The sequence below is a fragment of the Talpa occidentalis genome, unplaced genomic scaffold, assembly GCF_014898055.3.
Source record: "Talpa occidentalis isolate TD23 unplaced genomic scaffold, MPIMG_talOcc4v2.1 talOcc4.7, whole genome shotgun sequence".
Lineage (NCBI taxonomy): Eukaryota > Metazoa > Chordata > Mammalia > Eulipotyphla > Talpidae > Talpa > Talpa occidentalis.
In genome coordinates, this window is record NW_023605083.1 from 38,205,611 (window position 1) to 38,231,331 (window position 25,721).

The 25,721-nt window shown below is 46.6% G+C and overlaps 2 protein-coding genes across 5 annotated transcripts in view; one reads left to right on the top strand and one right to left on the bottom strand.

Annotated features, from left to right (window-relative positions):
• The window catches only part of UBAP1 (ubiquitin associated protein 1), a 40,598-nt gene extending 22,966 nt beyond the window's left edge, over nt 1-17,632 (top strand). The window contains exons 3-7 of the mRNA XM_037494330.2: nt 412-536; nt 5,821-6,759; nt 14,903-15,085; nt 15,789-15,890; nt 16,388-17,632. Coding sequence (XP_037350227.1) covers nt 412-536; nt 5,821-6,759; nt 14,903-15,085; nt 15,789-15,890; nt 16,388-16,528 — 1,490 coding nt within the window. The 3' untranslated portion in view covers nt 16,529-17,632. The remainder of the gene's footprint in view (nt 1-411; nt 537-5,820; nt 6,760-14,902; nt 15,086-15,788; nt 15,891-16,387) is intronic.
• A 681-nt stretch (nt 17,633-18,313) lies between these two features.
• KIF24 (kinesin family member 24) overlaps nt 18,314-25,721 on the bottom strand; it is a 64,771-nt gene continuing 57,363 nt past the window's right edge. For all 4 annotated transcript variants that reach the window (XM_037494328.1, XM_037494329.1, XM_054689558.1 and 1 more), the window contains 3 exons: nt 20,945-23,176; nt 19,969-20,062; nt 18,314-19,428 (listed from right to left, as the gene is read on the bottom strand). In XM_037494328.1, the coding sequence (XP_037350225.1) occupies nt 19,288-19,428; nt 19,969-20,062; nt 20,945-23,176 (2,467 nt within the window). In that variant the 3' untranslated portion in view covers nt 18,314-19,287. The remainder of the gene's footprint in view (nt 19,429-19,968; nt 20,063-20,944; nt 23,177-25,721) is intronic.

Below are 25,721 nucleotides of genomic sequence, written 5' to 3' on the forward strand. Positions count from 1 at the left end.
ATAGCTTCATAGGTTGCATCTTAACTCCTTGCGCCACCATAGTGGCCCCAGGCATAGAATTTTTGAGGTGGGCTTGACCACAATCTTGGTTGAGAAACAGAATCTCTGATTTAGTGAGTTTAGTCAGAAAGTGATAGGAGTTGAGGGCAAAAAGGTGTTGGGGAGGCCTTTTAGGTCTGTGAGTACTTAGGTATTTTGATTTTATGTTTAAAATTTAATTGAAATTAAACCCTAATAAGATCAAGTAGAATTTCCTCCTAGAGATGTAGGATCAGGAGAAGGTAAGCAGTCAGGAAAGGAACTCTGTTTTAGGATAGCATAAATTAATGTGTATCTACTGGGCATAAGATTAAAGCAAAACAAAGTAATAAAGTTCTTTGCTGATATTTTCTACTTTATTTTTGATTGTAGGGACTTTCAGTTACCTTGATGATGTCCCATTTAAGATAGGAGACAAATTCAAAACACCAGCTAAAGTTGGTCTACCTATTGGCTTCTCCTTGCCTGATTGTTTGCAGGTTGTCAGAGAAGTACAGGTAAGTGGTGATTTTTAGTTAAAGTTTAGTGTATTTAAAAATTTAAAGAGTAAGAATTTGATGTATAGTTAAATAGAAAAAAATTTTGATATCTGTCAGTATTTCTTTTTAAAATATTTTCTGTCAGTATTTCTTATCTCTAGATACTGCTTGGCTCACTCTGTGTCTTTATGTTCCCGTGTCTCTGCCCCCCCATATTTATATGTGTTTTCTATCTAGTACTGATTTTATATAATCTGTTAGATTATATATTCCTGGGATTCTGTGCTTTATCCAAAACAAATCCCCATTGCCATCTGGTTTGCTTATTCACTTCTTTCTCTCTTTCCTCATTTTCTCAGTCACTCAAGTTAGGTAATAATTTTCTTTCTGCCATGTCTCACCTTTGCCATCCAATTTATCCTTACCTTATTTTTTTTACCTGAGCTATTGCAGTAGCCCCTTTGCTTACAGCATTTTCTTTCGATTTTCCATAGTTTCTAGAATAATCTTAAAGTTTTAATTGCCACATCCATGGTAACAATACTTAGTGATTCACCAAAACTGTTGAATCAAGACTAGACAGAAGGTCATGGCAAAGCACTAAGCTCATCATCATCTCTATATTCCCACCAAACTAGGTTACTAGCAGTTTGTTGAACATAATGTATATGTTACCTGTCTATACCATGCTTTTTCTATTATCTCCACTTGGAATATTCTTCTCTTATAGTGCTAAAAACTGCCTATTAAAAAATCCCTTTATTCTTCTGGACTACTTGAATGCCATCTCCTCAATAGCTTCTTTCTCAACCCACTCATCTTTAAAGCTCAGTTCTCTATAAATGTATAGAATTACTTCTCCCCCTAACCCCCCAATTTCAGTATTTATTAATCAGTATAAACCCTAACATAATACACCAACATGACTACATGCATTTAAGAGGGGAATATTTTCTGGTTAAATTGAAAATTGTGCATGACTTCTGGAAGACCATTTTAAGTATCTCTATGGTGAAATATTTCATTTAGCAGTCTGAATCTTCTTTCTTCAGTTTGCTGCAATCTACATTCACTGAGTAGAGCTTGTATTGATCATTGGGTCCCAGTTTGTTTTGGGATTCTAGGTCATTCTTTCTGTCCCAATTGACACCTGGATTGAACAGTGCTAGGCGCGTGACATAGAGCACTGCTCCAGTACCTCTGGCTCCAATAAGTACAAAGAGGGGTCAAGCAAGGATGATTCTTGGCCTGACTGAGGAGCATGGTTTTGGGAGAGGCTTTGGACCAGGAAGAAGACAGAACAAATCTGCAAGGCCCGGGACTGTCTCTCAAGAATTACATCTTGAAGGCAGCAAGTCGCCCTATGTTATGTGACTTCCTTTCTTCAGTACACATTTATTGAATGCCTGCTTTTGAGCAGTGCTCCGCTAGAGCTAAGGATAATGCCTTAAATGCTGTTTCTAAGGAGCTTATGGCTTAGAGGAGTTACATAAAAAAATCAGAAAAGCACACTACTCAGGCACTTCTTCCTGTGACTTAAGGTGTTTAAATAGAACTTTCTGGCAGAGAAGTTTTGTTTCTGGGAGATTCACTAAGGATTACCATGCTACTCTAAAAAATAGTCTTTGTTTTATCTTCCAGTCTGTATACAATGAGTAATCTTAGTGGGAGAACCTCAGTTCTCAGTGGGGGGCGGGGTACAGTTGTGTACAGTAAACACTATTCATTTTCATTTATTATTAAAGCTGATAATAGGAATTCCCTTAGGCTGAGTATCTCAGGGACCCACTTAGAGTATAAAATGAGATGATAAATCCCTATTTCACATTACTTGAAAGGCTCAGACCTCACTGTTGTCCATATGGAACATTTTTCTAATAACCACTTTATTGAGATATGATTCATATAAAATCACTCTTTTAGGTTGTATATTTAGTGGGTATATTCACAGAATTGTCTATAACCATCATATCTATCTAATTTCATAGCATCTTCATCACCTCCAAAAGAAACCCAGTGTCCATTAGCAGCTGCTCCTTATTTCCCCTCTCCCTGGCCTCTGGCATCCACTAAATCTGTTTTCTGCTTCTATGGATTTATCTATTCTAGACACACCATATAAATGGAATAATTTAATATATAGTCTTTTATGACTGCATTATTTCACTTAGCGTAATGTTTTCAAGGTTTATCCACGTTGTGTGGATGATTAGTACTTCATTTTTATGATGGAATAATATCCCATTGTATTGATATACCACAATTTGTTTATTCATCAGTTGGTGGACATTTTGGTAGTTTCCAAATGGGGGTGGGTTCCAGTAAGTACTGACTATTATGAATAATGCTACTGTGAACATTTGTATACAGGTTTTTATGTGGAATATGATATCAGTTTTCTTGTATATAAAATAAGGAGTAGAATTGCTCTGTCATATGGTAACTATATTTAATCCTTTGAGGAATTGCTAGACTGTTTTCCAGTATGACTGGGCCATCTTACAGCCCAATCAGTGCTGCATGAAGGTTCCACATCCTTGCCAACTTTTGCTAACTATCTTTTTGATGATTTAGTCAACCCTTGAACAATGTAGGGATGACCCCTGCTGTGTTGAAAATCCCATTATTAGTTAGCCCTTCTTATATGCAGGTCCACATCCTTGAATTCAACCAACCAACTTCTGAACTTGGTTGAACCCCTGAATGCTAACTAGTGGATAGGAAAAAAAAAAATTGCCTGTAAGTGCTTTCAAACAGTTCAGACCTGTGGTGTTCAAGGGTCATCTGTGTGGGTATGCAGTGGTTTTTTTTGTGGTTTTGTTGTGCAATTTCCTGATTCCTAATGACGTTGACTACAATATATTTTTTATTATTGATTCTTTTGTAGAGACATTAATGGCCCAGAAGAGATACAGATTTCCCTTATGAAGTTTGATCTTGTTCTGTTTGCCTGGTGACTGTTCTTAATTGGTGACAACAAATGTTTCTTTATGTGCAGGATCCTGTTAGCAGTATGATTAAAAACACCTGCATCTTTCTTTCACAGCATTCACTGATTCATTGTTTCATTCAGAAAACTTGTTTAGAATCGCAAATTGATGCTGTTTTAGGCTTTGCTGGGAATTTTCTGTTTATTTGATCAGTGTGAAGCACTATATTCACAGCACTCACTCATAACAAGAGGCGATCAAGGCTCTGAGTGCCATTTCTTTGTGGGACAGTTGAAGTCATTTTGTTCTCTAATTGCACATCGCTTTCTTAAGCTTTGCCTGGGGTCTCCATAGGGGATTGGGCCTGTGGTGTTGGTGCTGGTTCCCTCCCTATCCAGATATGACTCAGACCTAGAGTCCTAGACAGATAGCCTGAAGCTTCATTTAATTTCGTCACATTTGTCTATGCATGGTGGTAAAGCTCAACTTTTCTGCTAAAAACTCATCAAAGCGAGCCAGCCATATATAACACTTGCACTCAGGGCCCAAAAAACGTTGATTATGGTGGTGGTGGCCATGGTATTGGAGGGTGTTTCTAGAGGAGAAATTGGTGTCACTCATTCATAGACTGGAATTGACATGTAATAGCTACGTGATCTTACACAGATTTCTTAATCTCTCCAAGCCTTCATTTCCTCTTCATCTGTAAATGGGGGTAACTTTTAAATGTTGTTGTAGGGTAAGGAAAAATGTCAGGCTTTTCTGCCCTCCCGCCATCAGGATAGATGATGGATCCTTGTGGTCCTGAATGCATGCCTGATGGCGGGCACCTGGAATAGGGTGTGGGCATAGGTAGATGGGATTCACCTGGGCTGAGACTGGGCTTTTTAAGGGCGGCGTCACGGGGACGCCAGCAGCAGCAGAAGCCGAGAGAGAAGCAAAGAGCAGAGAAGCAGAGAGAACGCCAGAGAGCCCAGATAGAGTGAGGACTTGCTGGGGGCTGGGAGGCCTGCCAGCCTCCAGGTCCCCCAGCATCCCTGCTTGCCATATGCCTGGTAAACCCCAATAAAAGCCTGCAAAAGGCCACTGAGGACTCTGACTCCTCCTTTACCCGGTCTGCTGGATCAGAAAATCTGCACTGTTGCCTGTCCTGGCCCTATAGTTGTTATAAGGATGAAATAAAATAATGCATATATAATGCTTACTTTGGTTATTGGTGCTCCATAAATGTTAGATGCTGTTATTTATTACTGTACATTTAGCACACAATTTTTTGACTAATGTTTCTGCCTTTTTTTTTTTTAAATTTTTTTAAATGTTCCAGTATTCTGCTTTGCTTTGGTAATTAAAAACCCAAAGCTTAATAAAGGTCTTATTTATTTTTCTAACTTCCAATTGTCCTTGAGAGTAAAACTTCAGAAACCTGTGTTTATAAGCAGTGGGAAGTTGATTACAGCCTGTTTTTTTGCGAGGAAACCAAATGCAAAATGGGATTTCCTCCACAGTTAGTAGCCCAGTGCTGTTTCTCACTGAACCCATTAATGATAGAAAGGAGTACCGTGAACCCCAGAGCTTTTTCTGGAACCCAGATGCTAGCTTGATATATAAATGAACTTCATCGTGTGCATTTTTAGGCTTCTCTTGTGTTGTTTGACGCTGATAAGCTTTGGGGATGACCAGAGGCACTTGATTGTGTTTCTCCTACTCTAAACATTTGGTAAGCCTCTGTCATCTCGTTTCCACCCTTTTTAAACTCCACCTGTGTCTCCAGCCTTGCACAGTACATACAGATGTTGTGTAGCTTTGGTGCTTTAGGGTGAATGCTAAAATCTCCTGTCTTAGGTGAATTTTATGTAATAGGGGGTATCTTTTCAAATGTGTAAGTGAAATTTTTGTAAATTGATATATTTTTTTAGGTATTGTAAAAGAACTATGCAATGAATCCCATAGTCGTGCTACCTGGGTTCAAATTCAGGTTCTATCACTTACCAGCTTTATGACCTTGTAAAGTGAGGATAACAAAAGCACCTACTTTAAAGGGTTGTTGAAAATCTAGAGACTTAATACATAAAAAGTGCCTTAGACTCACAAAAGGCACCTTACTAGTACTCCTTAAATGTTAGGAACTGTTGTCTGTTTAGAGCTTTGTGCTAGATGATGGAGACCCTAAGAGGGTCTTTATAAAGCCTTGTTGCTGTCCCAAAGAGGCTTGTGATATTTTGGGGGAGTATTTAGAGGAAGATTAAAGCTAAATCAAATGTGGTCACTTTAATGCTGCCTTGCCCAGTTTTCTTGTGCCAGCATCGAGTGAGGTAGGTGGGGAAAGGCAGCCACTTGGACTCATACCTCCCTTTTCTGCTATATCTTTGCAGTATGATTTCTCCTTGGAAAAGAAAACCATTGAGTGGGCTGAAGATATTAAGAAAATTCAAGAAGCCCAGCGGGAAGCAGAACGCAGGGCTGAGGAAGCAGAAGCTAAAGTGAATTCTAAGAGTGGCCCGGAGGGTGACAGCAAAATGAGCTTCTCCAAGACTCACAGTACCGCCACAATGCCACCTCCTATTAACCCCATCCTTGCCAGCTTACAGCACAACAGCATCCTCACCCCAACTCGGGTCAGCAGCAGTGCCACCAAACAGAAAGTTCTCAGCCCACCCCACACAAAGGCAGATTTTAATCCTGCTGACTTTGAGTGTGAAGAAGACCCATTTGATAATCTGGAATTAAAAACTATTGATGAGAAGGAGGAACTGAGAAATATTCTTGTAGGAACCACTGGACCCATTATGGCTCAGTTACTGGACAATAACTTGCCCAGAGGTGGCTCTGGGTCTGTGTTACAGGATGAGGAGGTCTTGGCATCCCTGGAGCGAGCAACCCTAGATTTCAAGCCTCTTCACAAACCCAATGGTTTTATAACTTTACCACAGTTGGGTAACTGTGAAAAGATGTCGCTGTCTTCCAAAGTGTCCCTCCCCCCCATCCCTGCAGTAAGCAATATCAAATCCCTGTCCTTCCCCAAACTTGACTCTGATGACAGCAGTGAGAAGACAGCCAAGCTGGCGAGCACTTTCCATAGCACATCCTGCCTCCGCAATGGCACGTTCCAGAATTCCCTAAAGCCTTCCACCCAAAGCAGTGCCAGTGAGCTCAATGGGCATCATACTCTTGGACTTTCAGCTTTGAACTTGGACAGTGGCACAGAGGTGCCAACCCTGCCCCCTTCTGATCTGATCTCCCAGATGCCTTCCCTCTCTGTCTTGTCTGTATGCACAGAAGAATCATCACCTCCAAATACAGGTCCTACTACGGTAAGCCTTTTAAATCCCCCTAAATTAGCTTCAAATTTCAAATCAGGCATGGTCAAATTGACCTTGCTTCACTAGTAGTATATGTATTGGGTTGTTGGAAAAGTCAGGACCCTTTCCCCCCATGTTTTTCAAAGGTCATTTATTTATATAAAGAACAAAGATCAATCAATGATATGTTGCCCATTTTGTTCGATAACCTTTTGCCATCTTTCAGTGAGCTTCATTGTTCCTCGTTCATAGAAGGACTGTTTTCACTGGCGAAAAACTGAACAGGGTGCTGATTTACAGCCTCAACTGAATTGAATGTAATGCTATGCAGGGCATTTTTTTTTTTTTTTTTAAATAGTGATTTTTTTTTTTTTTAAGATTTATTTACTTATTTATACAAGCACTGGGTACAGTCAGAGACACGGGAGGGTGAGAGAATTCACCAGAGTCAGAGCGGAGAGTAGAACAGGCAGAGTGACGAAGTACACTGCTGAGGGGAGCAGCGGGCGGCAGGAGAGGTCTGCGCACCATGTGGGACCCTCACCCGGCGGCTGGGGATCAAACCAGTGCTGCAGAGGCCGCGGGCAGCTTCGCAACCCAGCGCTCAACCGCTGCGCCACTGGGGAGGCCCCATGCAGGGCATTTTGAAGAGAGTGAAATAAGTGGAAGTCTGATGGCACAAGGTCAGGCGAATATGGTGGATGTAGCAACACATCCTATCCACGCTCCAATAATTTTTGACCGGGTGATCAAACTTGTGTGTGGTCTTGCCTTATCGTGATGGAACGCAACGCCTTTATAATTAACAAGCCCTGGACCTTTCTGGATGATGGATTCGTTCAAACTGTTCAGTTGGTGACAGTACACATTCAAATTGTTTGGTTCCTTGGTAGGACCTCGAAAAACACAGCACCTTTAAAATCTCACCGCACTGAGAGCATTACCTTCCTCTGATGAGTGTCTGCTTTCCATGTTGTTTGAGGTGAACCATCAGGTTGGAACCAAGACCATCTGCACACCACATTATTATGAACAATTCACTTCTCATCCCCAGTTATCAGTCGCTGCAAGAAAGGATCATTTTCCTCACATTTAATGAGCATATTGCAGATGTTTATATGCATCAAATGAACCTCTGTGAGTGCATGAGGAACCCAATTATCGAGCTTGCTTACGTATCCCAGCCTTTTCAGGTGGTTGTGAATGCTTGAATGATGGACGGTCAGTGTTCCTGCAGGCTCTTGTGTAACTTTCGTGGGGTTGACTCAGTCACTGCCTTTATTTTGTCATCAGCCTTGGTGGGCCTCCCTGACCGAGTGTCGTTGAGATCAAAATCACGAGCATGGAATTTTTGAGCAATTGTTGGCACTGGCATTCTTAGAGAGCATTGTAACTGTAAACTTTATACAACTTTCACAAGCTTGATGCACGTTCTTTCCTTTATGGAAGTAAAGCAGGAAAATACGGCCAAAATGCAGAGTTTGGTCTTCCATCTTCAACTTGTAAAATCTCCAAAATTCAACCAAATTGCTCAGTTTATTTTTAGAATGAAGCTAGAACTGTCAACTGTCAAGTGACCAGCTATGACACAGATGTGAATGACTTTAGTACTTCCAAAAATGAACTAGTGCCATCTGTTGCAAAAATGTGTCATGACTTTTCTGACAACCCAGTGGTTCTGGTTTATTTTCCTGAGGACAGGGGTTTTTAAGTTTTTCCACTTCACTTGGTTAATACTTGCTCCTATTTTCCCCTTTTAAGGTTGCTTCTTGTTCTTCCTTATATCTTCTATGTCTCCCTTGCTCATTCTCACTGTGGCCCTGAAGTGTGATTCTTTTGTGTACCATGGTTTAGCTGACCTGGGGTTAATGTTTTAGATTGGGCAGTGCCTTAATAACTGGGAGATAATTTGTATTGGGATTCTCAGCAAAAGGTAGAAATGTGTCATTTTTAAATTTGCAGCTTTAGAATTCCTTTTTTCCTCCCTCACAAGAATTGGGCGTTTTCTCCAGGGAGAGGGAGGGGTTGGAACTCACAGAGTTGAAAAATAGTTAGAAAAGTTGCAACTTGTGTCTTCATGAAAAAGATCTTAGATTTTGTCACACAAAATTGTAGATACAGTGAGGTTCGTTTATTTGTCAAGAGTAGAGACTAGCTCTTGATGTGGTTGTCTCAGCAGCACAGACTACATCATGGCATTCTACAATAGAAATTACAGAAGTCACAGAACCTTTTGCTCTAGTTTACAGATTTTGTTAAATGGCAGCCATATCAAGAGACTATTTAGAACCCGAAAGGAGACTGATTGTGTTGGTGGGATATCTGTCAGAGAGCATAACAAGTCTTCTGTTAGCTGGTAGAAAGGTGAGTGTTGGCTTGCCTTAGGGATAAGCCATATCGTTCTTGGTAAATGAAATGTGAGTGCTTCCATTGTCAGCTGCCGCTGCCTGTAAACTTCACGGACCTTGGTCCAGATGAACTCAACGTGCATACTGTTCTAGACTTGTCTCCTAGAAATTGGCTTCAGTGCAATTCCTCCTGTGGTCACTTGTTGGGGACTCTCCTCTTCACGACTCACTGTATGCTTTAAAGAAATTATAACCACTCTAGGAAGTATTAGGGGGTCCTCAGGCAACATCCCCCCATTCCCACCCCCACCCATTACTAGTTAGGGTAACTTGGAGACCAGACCCCGTGAGCTCACAGCAGGTCTTTCTCAGACCAGAATGCTGCACACCCCCCCGTTCCTTGACCCACCTGATTGTGGAGTTTGACTCTTGCCAGCTGGGAAATTTGCTGACTTCCATAGGCAGATACCAACAGCCGGAGTTCTGGTGTTCTTTTAAGGACGTGTTTTAGGATGGAAAGTAGGGGCCAGAGCCTGGTTTCCATCTTGGCCTCTTAGGTTCTGTGCGGCCCACAGTGACCCCCTGATAGTGACTTGGGGCAGGGTGTCCTGAGGGCTGTGGTGGTGAACCTTTCACATAGGAATTCTCAGGGGAGGTGTCCTGAAAATTGTTCTTTGTTGACTATTTTAGGCCCAGAGTTTGGGTTTTATTTTTCTGATTTTGATTTTGTTTATATAAGTGAATCTTCGAAATTGAGAAATCCATGGGATCATTTTCAGAAGAACGGTTTTGTGATCTGTTCTTTCTGAGTCCAGCAGAGACCTAACCTTACTGAGAGTCTGTTCCCACTGCCTCTCAGCTCTTCAAGGGACCTTGTTCTGCTCGCTGGTTAATGAAGCGCATGCCATTGGGTTCTCTTTCCCCAGGTCTGGATTTAATCCTTACTCTCACAGTTGATTCAGAATATTTCTGCCTTTCCCCTTGCATTCCTGAGTTCTAAGTTTTCTGTGGCCAGTAAGCATTAAGAGTAGTGTCAGTTTGCTTTTTTTTTTTAAAGATTTATTTATTTATTTTATACAAGAACTGGAGTACAGACCAGATGCGTGGGAGGGTGAGAGGATTCACCAGAGACAGAGCAGGGAACAGAACAGGCAGACTGATGAAATACCCTGCTGAGGGGAGCAGCGGGTGAGACAGGAGAGGTCTGCCCCGCCATGTGGGACCCTCACCGGCCAGCAGGGATCGAACCAGCACTGCAGAGGCTGCTGGCAGCTTCACAGCGTGGCGCTCAACTGTCTGCGCCACCAGGGGAGGCCCTCAGTTTGCTTTTAAAGTAATTTTTGACACACAGAATCTCTTAGCTATTAGATGTTTGGATCTGTTAATCATTTATGTTGTCCTTGCTTTAATATTTACATAGGCCTTCTCCATCTCTAAATTCTAAAAGTAAATTTTCATGAAGTAATACAAGCAAGAACATTTTAATGCAGTCAAGTAGCATTTAAAGGGCTTACACCGAAAAGCGGCTCCCTGCTTATCTTCCTCAGCTCCAGTTTTGCTTCCTGTAGTCGGGCACCTTAACTCTAAGCCGTTTCTGCTGGGTTATCTGTGTATTTCTAAATAAAATGCTTATATTTGCTTTTTCTAAATTTATCAGTTTAATCTTATTACAGCAGTTGAGGCTTTAACTCTTACAATACCCCTCCTCCTACAGCTCGTCCATTATTCTTACATCACACGTTTTGGGTAAATTGTTGCTGTTCATATTACTGTGATTGGATAGAGTCATAGTATGACTGACTTTGTCCACATGCTTCAGATATGCTATCAAAGGCGTAATTGCCAATTTTCCCAAACTAAGTTGATTAACTTAGACCTTTAATATCCAAAATGTCTTAATTTTATCCTCCCTCATAGGTAAATATTGGTTTTGCTGGATTTAGAGTCTTAGCTGTCATTTTCCTTTCAGAATTTTCAAGACATTGCTCCTTCTAAAGTTCCACTAGCATTCTCTAAGCTCCACTAGTTCTAAACTTCCTAGCATTCTAATGCCATTCTGAATCGTTACCACCCCCCTCCCCCAAAGATTTTGTGATTGCTTCATTATTTCTGAGATTTAAAAATTACCAATGATGGGCCTGGTTTGTTCATCATTCTAGGTCCTTCTGGATCCTTTCCAAACTAAGAGCTTGCTCAGTCTTTAAAACCTTTTTTTTTTTTTTTTTAAATATTTCTTGGATACTTTTCTGTGTTCTTTTTCTGGAATTCATGTAAACTGGATGCTTCCCCCACCCCCTGGCTGTTCTTAATTTGCCTGTGTTTTACTTTCTGGGATATAGCCTTTATTACTACATCACCTCACGTATTTTTTTAAGTTTGAATAGCATATATTACAAAAAAGGAAATTATTTATATGATGAAAGATTTCTGAATTTCCGAACTTGAGTGGAAGGGGCAGCTTCACTTGATGCTAATTCAGTTGTGATTTCAGTCCATATACTTTCTAAGGATGTCAACATCTCTAAGTAATTCTTGTTTCTGGAACTACTTTGGTGCCTGCATATTCTGGGAGAACTGTATCTTCCAATTTGCACACTAACTGGTGCAATCTCTTTACCCTTTCCTTTAGAGCCTAATCTAACAGCTACCACTACTACTGTTGCTAACAGTGCTTTCCTTGAGATTTTTCTGGAAACATAATGCCTCCTTTGGTTACAATTTCAGCTGTACTGCTTTCAGCTTATAAATACTTTGTCAAAGAAGGGGAAAATCTTTCTAAATTCCTCCTGCCCGACTCCCCACCCTGCCCTCCTGCTGCTGCTTCACCCCCTTTTTCAGTCTCACCACCTTTTAAATATTTTTATCGTATTTTAAATTTTCATTTGCTTTTATCTAGTCTCTTTTGATTCGGTATCTTATGTTGGTGATTTTGATTTTTCCCATTTTGAGCAACCCTATAAACGGTGCGATATCTGTGTTGAGGTATCCTTGCTGATTATTTTTTTTTAAAGATTGATTTATTTATACATACAAGAGCTGGGGTACAGGCCAGAGTTGCGGGGGGTGGGAGAATTCACCAGAGACAGAGTGGGGAGCAGAACAGGCAGATGGACTGAAATATACTGCTGAGGGGTGCCGTGGGGAGACAGGAGAGGTCTACTGTGCCATGTGGGTACCTCCCTGGTCAGGAATCGAACTTGTGCTGTGGTGGCTGTGGATTGCTTCATAGGTTGATGCCTTAACCCTTGTGCCACCAGGGAGACCCATCCTTGCTGATTTTTTTTTTTTTAAATAGAGGCATGTTTTTAATTTATTTGTTTATACATGCACTGGGTACAGTCAGAAGCGTGGGAGGGTGAGAGAATTCACCAGAGCGGGTAAGCAGAGCAGGCAGAGGGACCGAGGTACACTGCTGAGGGGAGTGGTGGGCGGCAGGAGAGGTCTGCGCGCCATGCGGGACCCTCCTCTGGTGGCCGGGGAGCAGCCGGGGATTGAACCAGCGCCGCAGAGGCCGCAGGCAGCTTCGCAACCCAGCGCTCAACCGCTGCGCCACCAGGGAGGCCCCCTCCTTGCTGATTAGGGACCCACCTCTGGTGGCCAGGGAGCAGCCGGGGATTGAACCGGCGCCGGGGATTGAACCGGCGCCGGGGATTGAACCGGCGCCGGGGATTGAACCGGCGCCGCAGAGGCCGCGGGCAGCTTCGCAACCCAGTGCTCAACCGCTGAGCCACCCGGGAGGCTCCCTCCTTGCTGCTTATTAAGCTTCACTATAGGTTGAAGGTTAGTTGGGGGGAAGTGAGGGCTGTGCTAACTGGCAACATGTGAAGCTCTTAGGGCTATTACAGTTTCTCCTGAGGGCTCAGGAAGGTAATTCATGTGTTCCAGCTTGGTTTTTACAGCTCACGCTGCTGTACTGTTTAGTCCTCTGGTGGCTGGTGTAGGTGTGGATGGGGCGGGGAGGGGAATTTTTACCTGAGGGTGTTATTATGGTCACTGACTTTGTGCTGGGTCTTGTCTGAGCAGTACTGCATGCCTGGGAGGCATCTTGAGATGAACCGACTCTCCTGTTCCTGCCTTTTCTCATAACTAAGTTGCTTCTGACACTTACCATGGCTCCTTTAGCTTTCCATATTTTTGAATGTCTTTGAACTATATTGCCCACTACTTTTTCCTTTTTCTTTGACCTTGATAAAACAGTTTAAATTGCTTTATTCCTTAAGTGGGGTTTTTGCTGTGTTAAACCCCCTTTTAGAGTCTTGATAGAGTCTTGATAGACCTCCATTTATTCAACTGTTTGTCAGAACCCTGTAAGTGCCAGGCCATGGGGATTCAGAAATGCATTGTGCTAACAAACTCCTAGGGCCTCACAAAAATGCTATATGGCTGTTGTTTTTTTTTTTAAAGATTGATTTATTTATACAAGACCCAGGTACAGGCCAGATGTGCGGGAGGGTGAGAGGACTCACCACAGACACAGAAGGGAACAGAACAGGCAGACTGACGAAATACACTGCTGAGGGGAGTAGCGGGCGAGACAGGAGAGGTCTGCTCCGCCCTGTGAGACCCTTGCCGGCTGGCTGGATCAAACCAGTGCTGCAGAGGCTGCGGACAGCTTCACAGCACTGTGCTCAACCACCTGCGCCACCAGGCGTTTCTGAACCCAAGTAGTATGCCATGGAGAAAGGGGGCAAGAGACAGGCTTCCCCTGCAGAAGTGCCAGGTAGATATGATCCAGTCTCTGCCTTGTCATGACTCCTGTAACTTAATGACTGGGCTGTGGGTGAGATGGTTAAGTAGAATAGATGGACTGTGAGACCCGTAGCTGACTTAGTGGTTACAGCTATGTAATTTTGCACATGCTTCTGGGACAGCAGGCTCCCTGCCTCCTAACCACCCATCCCCCTAAAAAAAGGAAATAAAGGAAATTCTGTTGAAATATTTTCCTTGGTTCTTGGGAACTGGGCCAAGCTGTAAGACAGCTTGTGACCTTGTTCCCATGTGGCTGGATCCTTTGGCTCGGGAGTGAGCTGATTTCATGCCTTAGGCCTGATTCATTATCAAAAGTGGTGGGAAGTTAAATCATGGGAATCTGTCCACCAATCAGACTGGGGTTAGTAAGGGCTGGTAGCAGGGAGCAGACTGCCTGTAGCCAGTGCAGTAGAGGCAGGGCCCCAGCTGGCCTGGCTAGTAATCCTTCAGTCCCGGCTCTCTAGGATGGCAGTAATAGCTGGAATGGAACTCAGCGAGGCCGCGGGCAAAGGTAGACTATCCTCAAAGTTCTGGGTCCTGAGCTAGCTATGTGTGGCAGCATCACTCAGTTTCTCCCCAGTGATCGAAGAAAGGATATTGTTGGGAGAGTTAGCTCTAGAGTGGAAGGTTTTGAGTGAATACTCCCTTCAAGACTCGGAGCTGCAGTGGCCTAGGAGAGGGATAAGTGGAGCACTGGAGAGAGATCATGGCAGCTTGCTTGGGCGTCAGTCCAGTGGGCAGTCTCAGAACTTTCTGTAATTCTAGCCCAGGGCATTCATTTGGGCACGGAAGCACATACAGCTCCTATGGTGCTTTCTCATCGGGCAAGGTGGGAACAGGGCGGATGTTTTCCCAGCTTTTTTCTCTGTTGCTTCCCTGTCCCTCTCTTTCTGCTCAGGATGCCTGGCCGGTGGCCTGGCCCTTTCTTCCAGACTGATTGGGGGTTTGATGAGTAGGAGAAATGGCAAGCCCCCGGATTGGACCCCCTCAGTGACAGGTCTTCCGGGGGCCAGGTCTTCTTTCTTCTTGCTTCAATACTCTTGTTTCTCTATCACCAGGTCACACCTCCTAATTTCTCAGTGTCACAAGTGCCCAATAATCCCAGCGGGCCCCAGGCCTATTCTGAACTGCAGACGCTGTCCCCCAGTGAGCGGCATTGTGTGGAGACAGTGGTCAACATGGGCTACTCATATGAGTGTGTCTTGAGAGCCATGAAGAAGAAAGGAGAAAATATCGAGCAGGTGAGTGGTTGGCCAGCAGGGGAGTAGAGGGGGGTTCAGGTAGGAGAGAGGCTCCTTGACCTTTGGAGCTGGGTTAGTGTCTTGTTCTAGCCTAGAGCCCCTCAGACTCATGGCCCCAGCGTCATTTCCTGAGTTTGGGGGTGGGGGGGGTGGGGGCGACTTACATGCTTTATTGGAGAAATCAGCGGCCTCGGCAGCAGGACTTCTGCTTTGGGACTACTCTGGGAGCTACGCCGAGGGAAAGCCTGGGTTATCTGCCCCCATCTCTCTTTCTCCTGAGAGGGCACACTAAGCTTGAGGTGTGGTCAGATGTCTCCTTCCAGAAATGTTTAACCTGTCTTTGCTGCCTGGGGAGTTCCAAAAGAGGGCACTGTGGCCCTAAACCTTGGTGGCATTTTCTAAGTTGGGCTGTTTCTTAGGGAAATACCCTGCCCAGGCTGTGGAGCTGATGTTCTGGGAGATAGAAGTGAGCTGTAGCAGGGACCCCTGTGGAGAATGGCTACTCGGAAAGGTGTACCGGTCAATAAAGCAGACAGGCACCGGGGTTCTGTAGTGGATACAGCTCAAGGCACAAAATCAAGTCCCAGCCAGGATTTAATATCTGGGGTGGGGAGGGGAGTTGTTTTACTTGCTGGTCTGTAAGACTCTTGGACAGCAAAGACAGGAGTGGCAGAAGGTGCTCAAACCTCGTTTCTTTTCATAGATTCTCGACTATCTCTTTGCACACGGACAACTCTGTGAGAAGGGCTTCGATCCTCTTTTAGTGGAAGAGGCTCTGGAAATGCATCAGTGTTCAGAGGAAAAGGTGGGAACATTCGTGCTTTATAGGAAATCTCTAGAAAGGAAGCACAAAGTAATCTGTCCCGGGCCCCCCCTGGTCCCACATATCCCCTTCCCAATGTCTGTGGGCAAAGGCAGTAGAAGCACCGAATCTTCCAAGTGTCCAGACAGTTGTTTGGCTAATTTGGGTCTTTTTGGCTTCGATGAAGCATTAGGTTGAAGACTGACTAGGACCCCAGGGAAGGGAAGGAAAAAGTGACCTGGTCTAAGTAGGCCATGGTTTTGGGTAACTAGGAAGGTTGCTAATGCCTTTGTCTCTGTTCTGGGCTCAGTATCCTGCCGTGGTGGGCGTGTGGATATGGGTGGTGGGACCCAGACGCAGGTCAGCAAGAGTTGGGGCTGAGCATGGCTCCGGGAGAGGGTGCAGACTCCCCCAGGCAGCCCCTGCACAAATATGCCTGCCTTTAGCTGTGCTGTGTGGCTGCACCACCACTTTGATCTATATTCTTTTCTTTCCCTTAGATGATGGAGTTTCTTCAGCTTATGAGCAAATTTAAGGAAATGGGCTTTGAACTGAAAGACATTAAGGAAGTTCTGTTATTACACAACAACGACCAGGACGATGCTTTGGAAGACCTCATGGCTCGGGCAGGAGCCAGCTGAGACCAGGCCCTGCCTAGGCCCTGCCACGGAACCAGCCCCCTGCAGGAGGCCCTGGAGAGCCACCTGTGGGGCACACTTCCAGATTTTCTTTGGGGTGGGGTGGGGGGTGGAAGTCAGGTGTGGAGACTCTGCTCGCCAGCCTCTGTGAGCCTAGGCCCTGAGCTGAGGAGAAGGTGGGGAGATTGGGGCATGTGAACACCCCCAGAACCGTCCTGGTTCCTTCCGTATTAAACGTATTTGTATTTTGAGAAGTGTCCTTCCCACCTTGGCCCTCCAGAGAGACTTCCCTGGTCTTTCTGGGGTTTGTCCTTAGCTGAAACCTGGCCTGGCTGCCTGAAAGAGTCAGGGAGCAAGGTGGGAGGGCCAGACTCAGTGCTGCTTCGGGGCTAGATGCTCCCCTTCTCTGTGCTGGTGGACTGAACCTCTAACCCCGGTTGCGTGCAATTGAAAGGTTTTTCCAGGGTTTTGTTTTCATTTTCCCCCTTTAACAGAGTCTTAGTGTTACACTGGTTCTGGGGCGCCCGAGGCGCAAAGCTGTCCTTTCCCCAAGGGCCCTCGGTTTGCCTCTTCAGCCAGGCAGTGACCATGCTTTCCTTCCGCAGCCTGTTTGTTCTGGCTTGGTTTGGACCACAATCCTCGGCTACCCAGGATTTTTAGGACCCCCTGCTCTAACAGTTGCCGGTTTAATAAATCACTGGATCCTTCCTAGCACAGAGTGGGGGAGAAACAAGCCACGATTTAGTCGCTCAGCACTAATTCCACACCTCAGTTCTCCTGGAGAACAGCCTCTCCCTCCAGCCCCCCCGCTCTAGGATGATACAACAAATAATAACTAGTCATAGAAATCAGTCTCTTTTGTTTTGTATGATGTTGTACATCATTAAAGATCTAAATACAAAGGATATACAGTCTTGATGAATCTAAAGTAATTTGCTAATAACTATTTTGATTCTTCAGAGATAACTAATAAAAATCTAAAAGGTATAAATGCTGCTGTAATAATTTATTGCCAGAGATGAGTTTACTGTGGGAAGAGGGTGAATGTGGGTGAAGGGATTTCCTGCTTAGATTTGCTCGGGTGGAACAGGCCCTAACTCTCGTGTCACTTCAGTATTTTCTCCGACCCGGGAGCTGGCCCCACCAGTCTGCCCTGGTGGTTGGTTTGCAAAGGCAGGCACAGTTGAAGGTCTGTTTAAATCTGGCTCTGGCTCTGGGCCAGGGACAGATGCCTTCCTCCAAGCCTGCCTGTGCATGTGGGGCAGGTGGACCCCTGGAGGAGATCACCCAGAGGTGAGGAAGTCCCTTTTCCTGGGAGCAGCGTAGGCATGTCTGCGCCGTGCCACAGGTGGAGGAACTGGCTTCCAATTGCTCTGCCGGTCTCAGTGGTACTGTTATATCTGATAAAACTAAATTCATTCGTAAGGTTTGTCGTCCTGTACAACTGCTTGTGCTCGCGGTTGGGGAGTGGCTCTCAAATGGGATCACTGAGGAGGGCTACTGCGCCTTAGGCCAGGAAGCGCTGCTGGAAAGAGGGCGCCCTCTGGTGGTCAGACCCGGCACAGGCGGAGGTTGACAGAGCCCTGGCGGGTTGTCAGCTAGTCTCAGCCAGTTAGCCCCGCTCCTGGTATGTTAAGTGCTTTTTAAGGTATTAAAAGTTATCCTTTTAATACCTTACTCTTAGGGAATGTGAAGTCTCACACCATAATAGGTGTCTGGACCCAGGTGGGGTCACATGAGATCTCAATTTGCACAGGGTGGCCTTGAAAGCGATGGGCCACCTAGACAGCTTGGATTTTTTTATGCCCTGTTGTGTCCTGCCCAAAAGATAGAGCTTACATGAAAGGGTGTGTGTGCAGAATCCTGCTGCAGCATCGCAGACTGTTGAGGACTCTGTGCTGTGACACAGAACACAGGCCCCCGAGGGGCGAGTAGAGAGCGGGGTGATCCTGGCAGGAAGTAAGGCTACAGGGTTTGGACTTGCCTGAGATCCTTCAATGCGTCAACTAGTCCATGAGGGCGGGTGGAACTGCTATGGGAGCATGAAGCTTCTGGAGCTTGTAACAGGCTGATGGTCCCAAGCAAAAGGCAGAGATGGGGAAAAAAATGATGCAGTGACGTGGACACCCTCTTCTGTTTCAAAACTGGACTGCGTGAAGGGAGGAAAACAAAGCATAAATCTGCGGCTGTTAAATACGCATCAAGTCAAGGTTTATTTTACATTTTCAAAATGTAACCTGAAACCCCAAAGCCATCGGCACGGGCTGAAGGAGCAGAACTCCCCTGCCCCCATCCCGCTAGCACCAGTGTTCAGTTTTTGGCCAAGTCTTGATGAAAGGCACAGAGTCCAACTGACGAAGTCCCTGGGCTAGACATGGTCTCCAGCTTGTGGCCTGACCTCTAGATCACCAGACCCCCGCCCCCTATCCTCGGATTCTCAAGCTCATACATCTACAGGGTTATTAGACCAAGTGCGCCCCCACAGATGAGGGGAAGCACATTCCCTTCCAGCCCCAAAGGAAAGGGAGCGGGCACACTGAGTTCTTTCTCACAGATGCAGCTGTGCTTGATGTGGAGGGAGAGGCCTGACCCTGAGGAGCCGGAGTCTTGCCAAGGCCATTGTGACTGGGCGAGGCCAGGATGGGCAGGACCAGGACGTGGGTCTGGTATCTGCAGAGAGGATCTGGCAGAGGCCCCTTCTGTCCCTGAGAGCCCTGCTCGGGCTCCTGAACGGCCCCTGCCCCCCTGTACCGGATCTTGTCCTAAGACACCACCGTCCTCTCAGGGGCTGAGGCTGGCTTGTGGCAGGCCAGATAGAGCTGCAGCTCGCTCCTCAGACTCTGGATGCACTTGGATTTCAGAGCCATGATTTCATCCAACTGGGTCACAAAATCTTCAAAATCCTGAAAAAGGAAATAAAAGACAAATGGCGCTTGTGCTCTGACAGGCTGCTGGTCAGATCTACTTTCCTAGCCTCTCTTGCAGGAAAGTTTCAAAGCCTAGGCCTTTCCCAGCTGGAAACCCGCAGGACAATCCTGCAGCACTTCTGTGTGTGAGACACTTTCTACCTAGGGAGCTATTTAGTCGAGCAGGGGGTATTTCTGCACCGGTAATCTCTGCACGTGGCAAGTCACACTGACCATGACAGGGAGGGGCGGGCCCCCACAAGCCACTAGGAAGGCAGAGTGGCAAGAGAGGCACCAGAAACATGTTAGCCTGGGAATGGGCGTGTAAACACACTCCCCCACCTGTCCTCGTAGCCCCTTGAACTCTGTCATCTCAGAGCAGAGGCAAGAGGATGCGTGCACAAGGCCTCCCTCAACCATGGGTAGTACGTGACAGCACTCCTCTCACCCCATAAAACCACAGCAAACAAGGACAACTGTCCAACCAGCTGCAGGCTACTTCCCAACAGCCCTGAGTGTCCAGCCGAGGCCACTTACGTTAGGAGCCAGCCGGTTCATCAGAGTCTCCTCCTTGAAGCCCAGCTCGGCCATTTCATCCAGCTGTTCCTGGTGTGCTCGGATAACCACCTGCCTGGGAACACCAGAGGGGACGTTGTGATCTTCGAGTCCTCCCACCTTTCCCGGGGCAGCTTTCTGGGCTCAGCCTCATCTCCAGACCAGGAGCTGTCTGCCCAAGGCAGTCAAGGCTCTGACCAGCACAGCTCCCTTTCCCCCACCTCACCGGTTTTCAGGCTTTGTCAAGGAGTGAAGGAGCGCCGTGGAAACTGGGAAAGACAGGAAGACTGTTGACCTGCGAGCAGCGGGCGCCTCATCTGTGCAGCCCTGCTTGTCCAGAAAGCCGGTTATCAGGAGCCCTGGCAAAGGGCGACAGCCTCACGGAGGAAGCATCTGTTCCCACAGGCCCGCCCTCCCCTCTAGCCCCTGGGCCTCGGATGCTGAGAGGGACCCTGCTGTCGACGGTCTCCTTCCTTTCACATCCTCCAAGGCTGTCTCCTCTCCTTTTTTCCGGCCCATACGCAGCATCTTTTGGGGAAAGGCACAAATCCCCAGGCCCTGTTTCCGGCCTTTCCCGTCTTGGAGCGTGCTTTGTCTCAGCTCGAGGGAACAAAGTTGAACAAGGACGGCCCTTCGGGGACAGAGGCCCAACACAAGGAAGAGGAGGCTTCTGATACGCCACAGGCCACAGGCCTAAGGGGACTGATCTCCCTTCCCTCACTCAGGTCTCAGCTTTGTCAGGCTGAGGCAACAGCCCCAACAGGCCTGCTCCAAGTCATTGTACTCCTCCAACTCTGAGGCATCTAGGCAGGCTCCCCTGAGAAGTGGAATAAAGCTGCTCTTGTAATACGGCCCTGACACTGAGCAGACTGGTCATTCCCAGGACAGACAGAACATTAAGCTGGGGTGGGAGTGGGGGTGTCAAAGGAACTCGTCTTGGGGAGAAAGTCCAACTTACTGTGCGTGCCCCAGGGTTGGCTGACAGAGTGTCCCTGCCATCTTGGGAGAGCAGCTAGGGGCCAAGGGAGACCCCGGCCTTGCTGAACACCTTGGCCTGTGCTTGAGCCACGCAATGTCCTCATTGTAGCCGGGGAACTTGATGGGGTCTGTGGGGAAACCCAGCCTCTGCCAACTGAGCCCTGCCGGATTCTTTCTCTCCTGGACCCAGGGCTGGTCGGCCACTTCAGAAGCTCCTGCTTGTGTGCTGAGTGTAGGCCCAGAGTGAGGGTGCCCAGGCTGTACGGTGGTAAAGGGCTTTCCTGGAAAGCCGCGGAAGCTGCCCAGCTCTGTGTCCTCAGCATCTGCATCATACTGCTCACTTCCCGCAGCTTCCCGGGAGAGGAATACAGTGTCTCTGCTCTGGTTGGCCTCCCCCAGCTCAGCCTCCCTGGAGGGCGGCCTGTCAGGTGGGTGCTGACGGATGGGTGATGGGGACAGAGCCGGGAGGTCCCCACCAGGCTTATTGTCAGGAGGAGATGATGAAAGCCACAGGCGCCCAGCTGTTGCAGACAATGGCGAGACGGCCTCTTGATCATCATGTGACACCATGTGGCCCCCAGCCGTGCCCACCACCGCCAGACTCTGTGTAACCTCATCCCGGGTCACCTGCTCCAAGGGAGGAGCGCCCCCACTGTCTGGGTTCTCCAAGAGGGACACTGTAAGGGGAGCCATCAGTCCAGAAGCATATTCCGAGCACGTGCCCAATCCTCCTCCAGAGTCGTCTTCTCGGAAGGGGTCACTGTTCTTCACTGTTCTCGCCGCTGGACTTGGGCTGTCTTCACTGACTTTTCTCAGAGGCGTGCTGACTATGTCTCTCAGGTCTGGGGAGCCAGGAACAGCAATGTGGGATAGTGAGGAAGTGAAATCCTCTTCCTCCAGGGACGGCAGGCTGCCCTCAGCCTCCTGAGGAACCTCACTGCTGAAGGCAGCCTGTCTGAGGTCTGCGGCTGGGCCGCCACCTCTCTTCTGGCTACACACAAAGTCAACCTGTGAACAGTAAGGTTTCTCTGCCAGGCTGTCTCTGAGGGGAGGCCCCAGGGAGGTATTGTCTTCTCTGCTCCAGTCCAAGGGCACCTTACTTGGCTTGTGGCCAGGCTCGAATGTGGCCCTTCTGTGACCGGTATGGTCCCCGGTGTCCATCCAGCTTCCGGTTAGACCCTTCCCATCACTGTCTGTCCAGGGACTAAAAAACAGACTCTGCTGTCTTTCTACCTCCTGCTCCTCAGGACCTTGTTCTCTCTGATGAAGGAAGAAGGAGGCTTCGCTGTTGTTCTGCAGGGTGTTTCTCTGCCTCGTGGTCCTCTGACTGGAGACATGTGAAAAAGAGTCTTCACTGAAGTCGCTGTCATCCGGGTCCTCGGGTTGGGCTCCGTCACGGCTCTCGGAACAAGCGCGGACGGGAGGGGTCGTCGCGGCGTGGAGCTGCCCTTCTCGGGGCCTGGCCTGGCACAGGAACTTTTCCAGTGGTTGGTACTTTAACTTCTGTTGGAGGAGAGGTGGCTGCTGGAACTGCTGGTGATAAAAGCGCAAATGTTCCTCCCTCTCCTTCTGATGTGGAGGGATGTTGGTCCAAGTTTCGGAGGCAGGCCTGGCAGGAGTGCCCCCCTTCCTGCCCTGGCTGGACTCGGCTGAGTGGTGGGCCTTGCCAAAGGAGAGCTCGCCTCGTGACACCAGCTGCTTCTGCACTGGCTGCACAGTCTGCACTTTCTTGCACTTGGACGGCAGCTTGCCCCGCACCAGGCCTTCTCCCGAGCCAGGGGCTCTGCTCCCCCACCCGAGGGGAGTTCTGTGGCTGATTTGATTTTTCTCGGAGCACGGTGAAACTGACTCTTCTGTCCTTTTTTTAGTCAAATGCCCAGACCGCAAGCTTCCTTTAACAGGGGTCCTCTGACCAGGCCCGTCTTCGGGGGGGCTTCCTCTGGAGCTGCTCCTTTTACCAGGGCCTTTAGGTACAGAAGCGAAAGGGATGTTTGGTGGGTGGGTGGTCAGAGGATGGGCCTTCCCTCTCGTGGAGCCAGGGGTCACCGTAAGTGACTGCTGAAGTCCCAGCTTGACTTTTTTTGGAGAACACTTGTCCCCTGGCAGGGCCGCAGGGCTGCTCTGAATTCGTTTTGGAGAAGAATTTCCTGGTGTCTGATTTCGACTGGTAGCTGCAGCACAACATTTAATGCCTTTCTTTAGTTCTTTGACCCTGCAAATGATCATTTTATGTTAAATGTATTTTCTTGCATGATCTATAATTACTTTTCTATAGCTTTCAGGGAAAACAAAAACCAAAGAAAGGAACTACAAGGAGTTGGAGTTACATTTTATCTGGGAATAAGAGGAAATGGAGACTTTCACTGCAAGAGATTTCTCTTTACCAGAACAAAAAGACCAGTGTCTTCTCTGCAGATAAGCATGCACTCAACATTCCATGACCTGAATTGTTTTGGAAACCACCACAGACCCACGTGAGAGCTAATCTCAGAACTGCACTTAGTCAGCGCAGGCCATGCTGCACTTCCTGAAGACGAGCCAGTGAGAAGCCTTGTGTCCACCACTTGCCTATTACTCTATGGGCAGAGTCCTCCTTTTCTGCAAACCATCCCTTTTCGGGTGTCTCTGAGAGAATGAGTTCCCTCAAACCTGCTGGGCACTTTAGGAAACAAAAACCCTCTGCAAGTAAGTGGGCTTGTGCTAATTCCATTAAGAGAAGAATGCTTGTCTAGTCCCCTATTTTCTTGAGCTTAGCATTAGTGGTATTTGGGCCCAAATAATTCGTTGCTGTGGGAGAGTTAGTGTGTGCTCTGTAAGCTGTTTAGCAGCATCCTTGGTCTCTACCCACTGGATGCCAGTAATACATCCCCCTGGTCAAGACAAACAAAATTATCTCCAGACATTGCCAGTGTTCCCTGGGAGGCAAAATTGTTCCCTCCCTCAAAGAGGAATAGAGAACCATGCTCTCTATTCCACAGAGAAAATGGAAAAGTCCAGAGTTTTCTCCTAGGATTTCAGCTGCCAGGATCAGAGTCTCTTATTCTATACTTAAAATAAAAACTTAAGAATTTGAGATTATAAGAATATATCAAGTAAAACTGACTCTTTGGTGACTGGTCTATAGGTTCTGCATTAAAATCCCCTAGGAGGGGGCCTCCCTGGTGCCGCAAAGGTTGAGTGCTGAGGTGCGAAGCTGCCTGAAGCCTCTGCAGTGCCAGTTCGATCCCTGGCCACAGGGCGAGGGTCCCACTTGGCGCACAGAGCTCTCCTGCCACCCACTGCTCCCCTCAGCAGTGTACTTCGTCAGTCTGCCTGTTCTGTTCCCTGCTCTGGCTCTGGTGGATTCTCTCACCCTCCTGCACTTCTGACCGTACCCAGTGCTTGTATAAATAAATAAATAAATATTTAAAAAAAAAAAAAATCCTCTGGGAGGAAACAGGACTTCTGTCTGGAAAAAAAATTTTTTTACTGTTGTTTTGGTCTTATTCCAATCCTTAATGGTAAATGTCTGCTCTGGTCATTTCTGAAAACCAAGACAGTAAGCTTGATACTGAGACTTGATTTAAATCATTTCAAAACTGAGAGGCAGGGCAGGCAGGTGACTCAGCTAAGCACAGAGATGTGGGAGGTGACCCCGAGCACGTGAACTGCGTCCATAGATGTGTGCTTAGGTACTGCGGGAGGGTGGGTGTACAAGGAATGGACTGAGAGACGCCCCAGTGTAAGACTACATGGTTTCAATTTACTTCTTATAAAACTCTTAACTATTTTAGTTTCATTAAGAGAGAAGCACCAACATTTCTCCTAGGAGTCATAGTGAATCATTCTCGAGTCCGGAGCGTCGGAAGGAATGTTACAGGAAATGTGGCCATCGATGCTAAGTGTTTCCAGTGGCCCCTACCTGTTTCCAGAATCACCCCCGTCACTGAGCTCCCTTCTGAATCATGTTAGGGATGCAGCTGGAACTTTCTTTTTGGACTATTTAGCAACACTCTTTTAGTATGTTTGAAAGAGAGAAAAAAATTTAAAAGAAGCAATAAAATCATCCTCATCCAGTGTGTGCATGGATTGTGACCTAAAACTAATTTCATCAGGCCTCTTTTAAGTACATAAAACAAATGACTTTCGTATTTATTTTCACTAATTTACCATACTGCTTTTAATGGAAGAGATGATTTCCAGGGTAACTTTTCTATTTTTTTAAACCAAAATTATTTCAGGTAATTTTTCAATTATACACCCCGAAGAGAGAAGGTTATTTTCGCCTTCCTTCACTCAGGCACTGAGAGATATCTTATTTTGTTCCTAATGATGCTCTTACTTCAAACAATTGCTATGCTGTCTGTAATTTGGAGAGTGAGTAGAGTTATGAAACCAGATCAGCTTAGATTTAATCATTTTGAAACTGAGTAATGGATATGAGGGAGTTAGGAACTTCAGGTCATACTGGTTTTTTGGGAACAATTTTGGATTATCCCACATCCTCTATATGACCTCAGTTTATGAAATAGCCTCTTCATTTTCTTCCAGCAGTGCTAATGTATAGAGAAACTTATTTAGAGGACCTGTTATTATTATTGTAAAGTGAACACAGATGGAGTTCTCACTATTTGGGGGTGGTGCTCATCTCATCATATGTATTACCTCATTGATTCCACATAACTGTCAGATGAGGTAGGTGCTAATAGCATTCCCTCTCAGATAAGGAAAGTGGTGCCCAGAGAAGTCAAAAACTTGCCACTCAGCTGGCTAGTGGC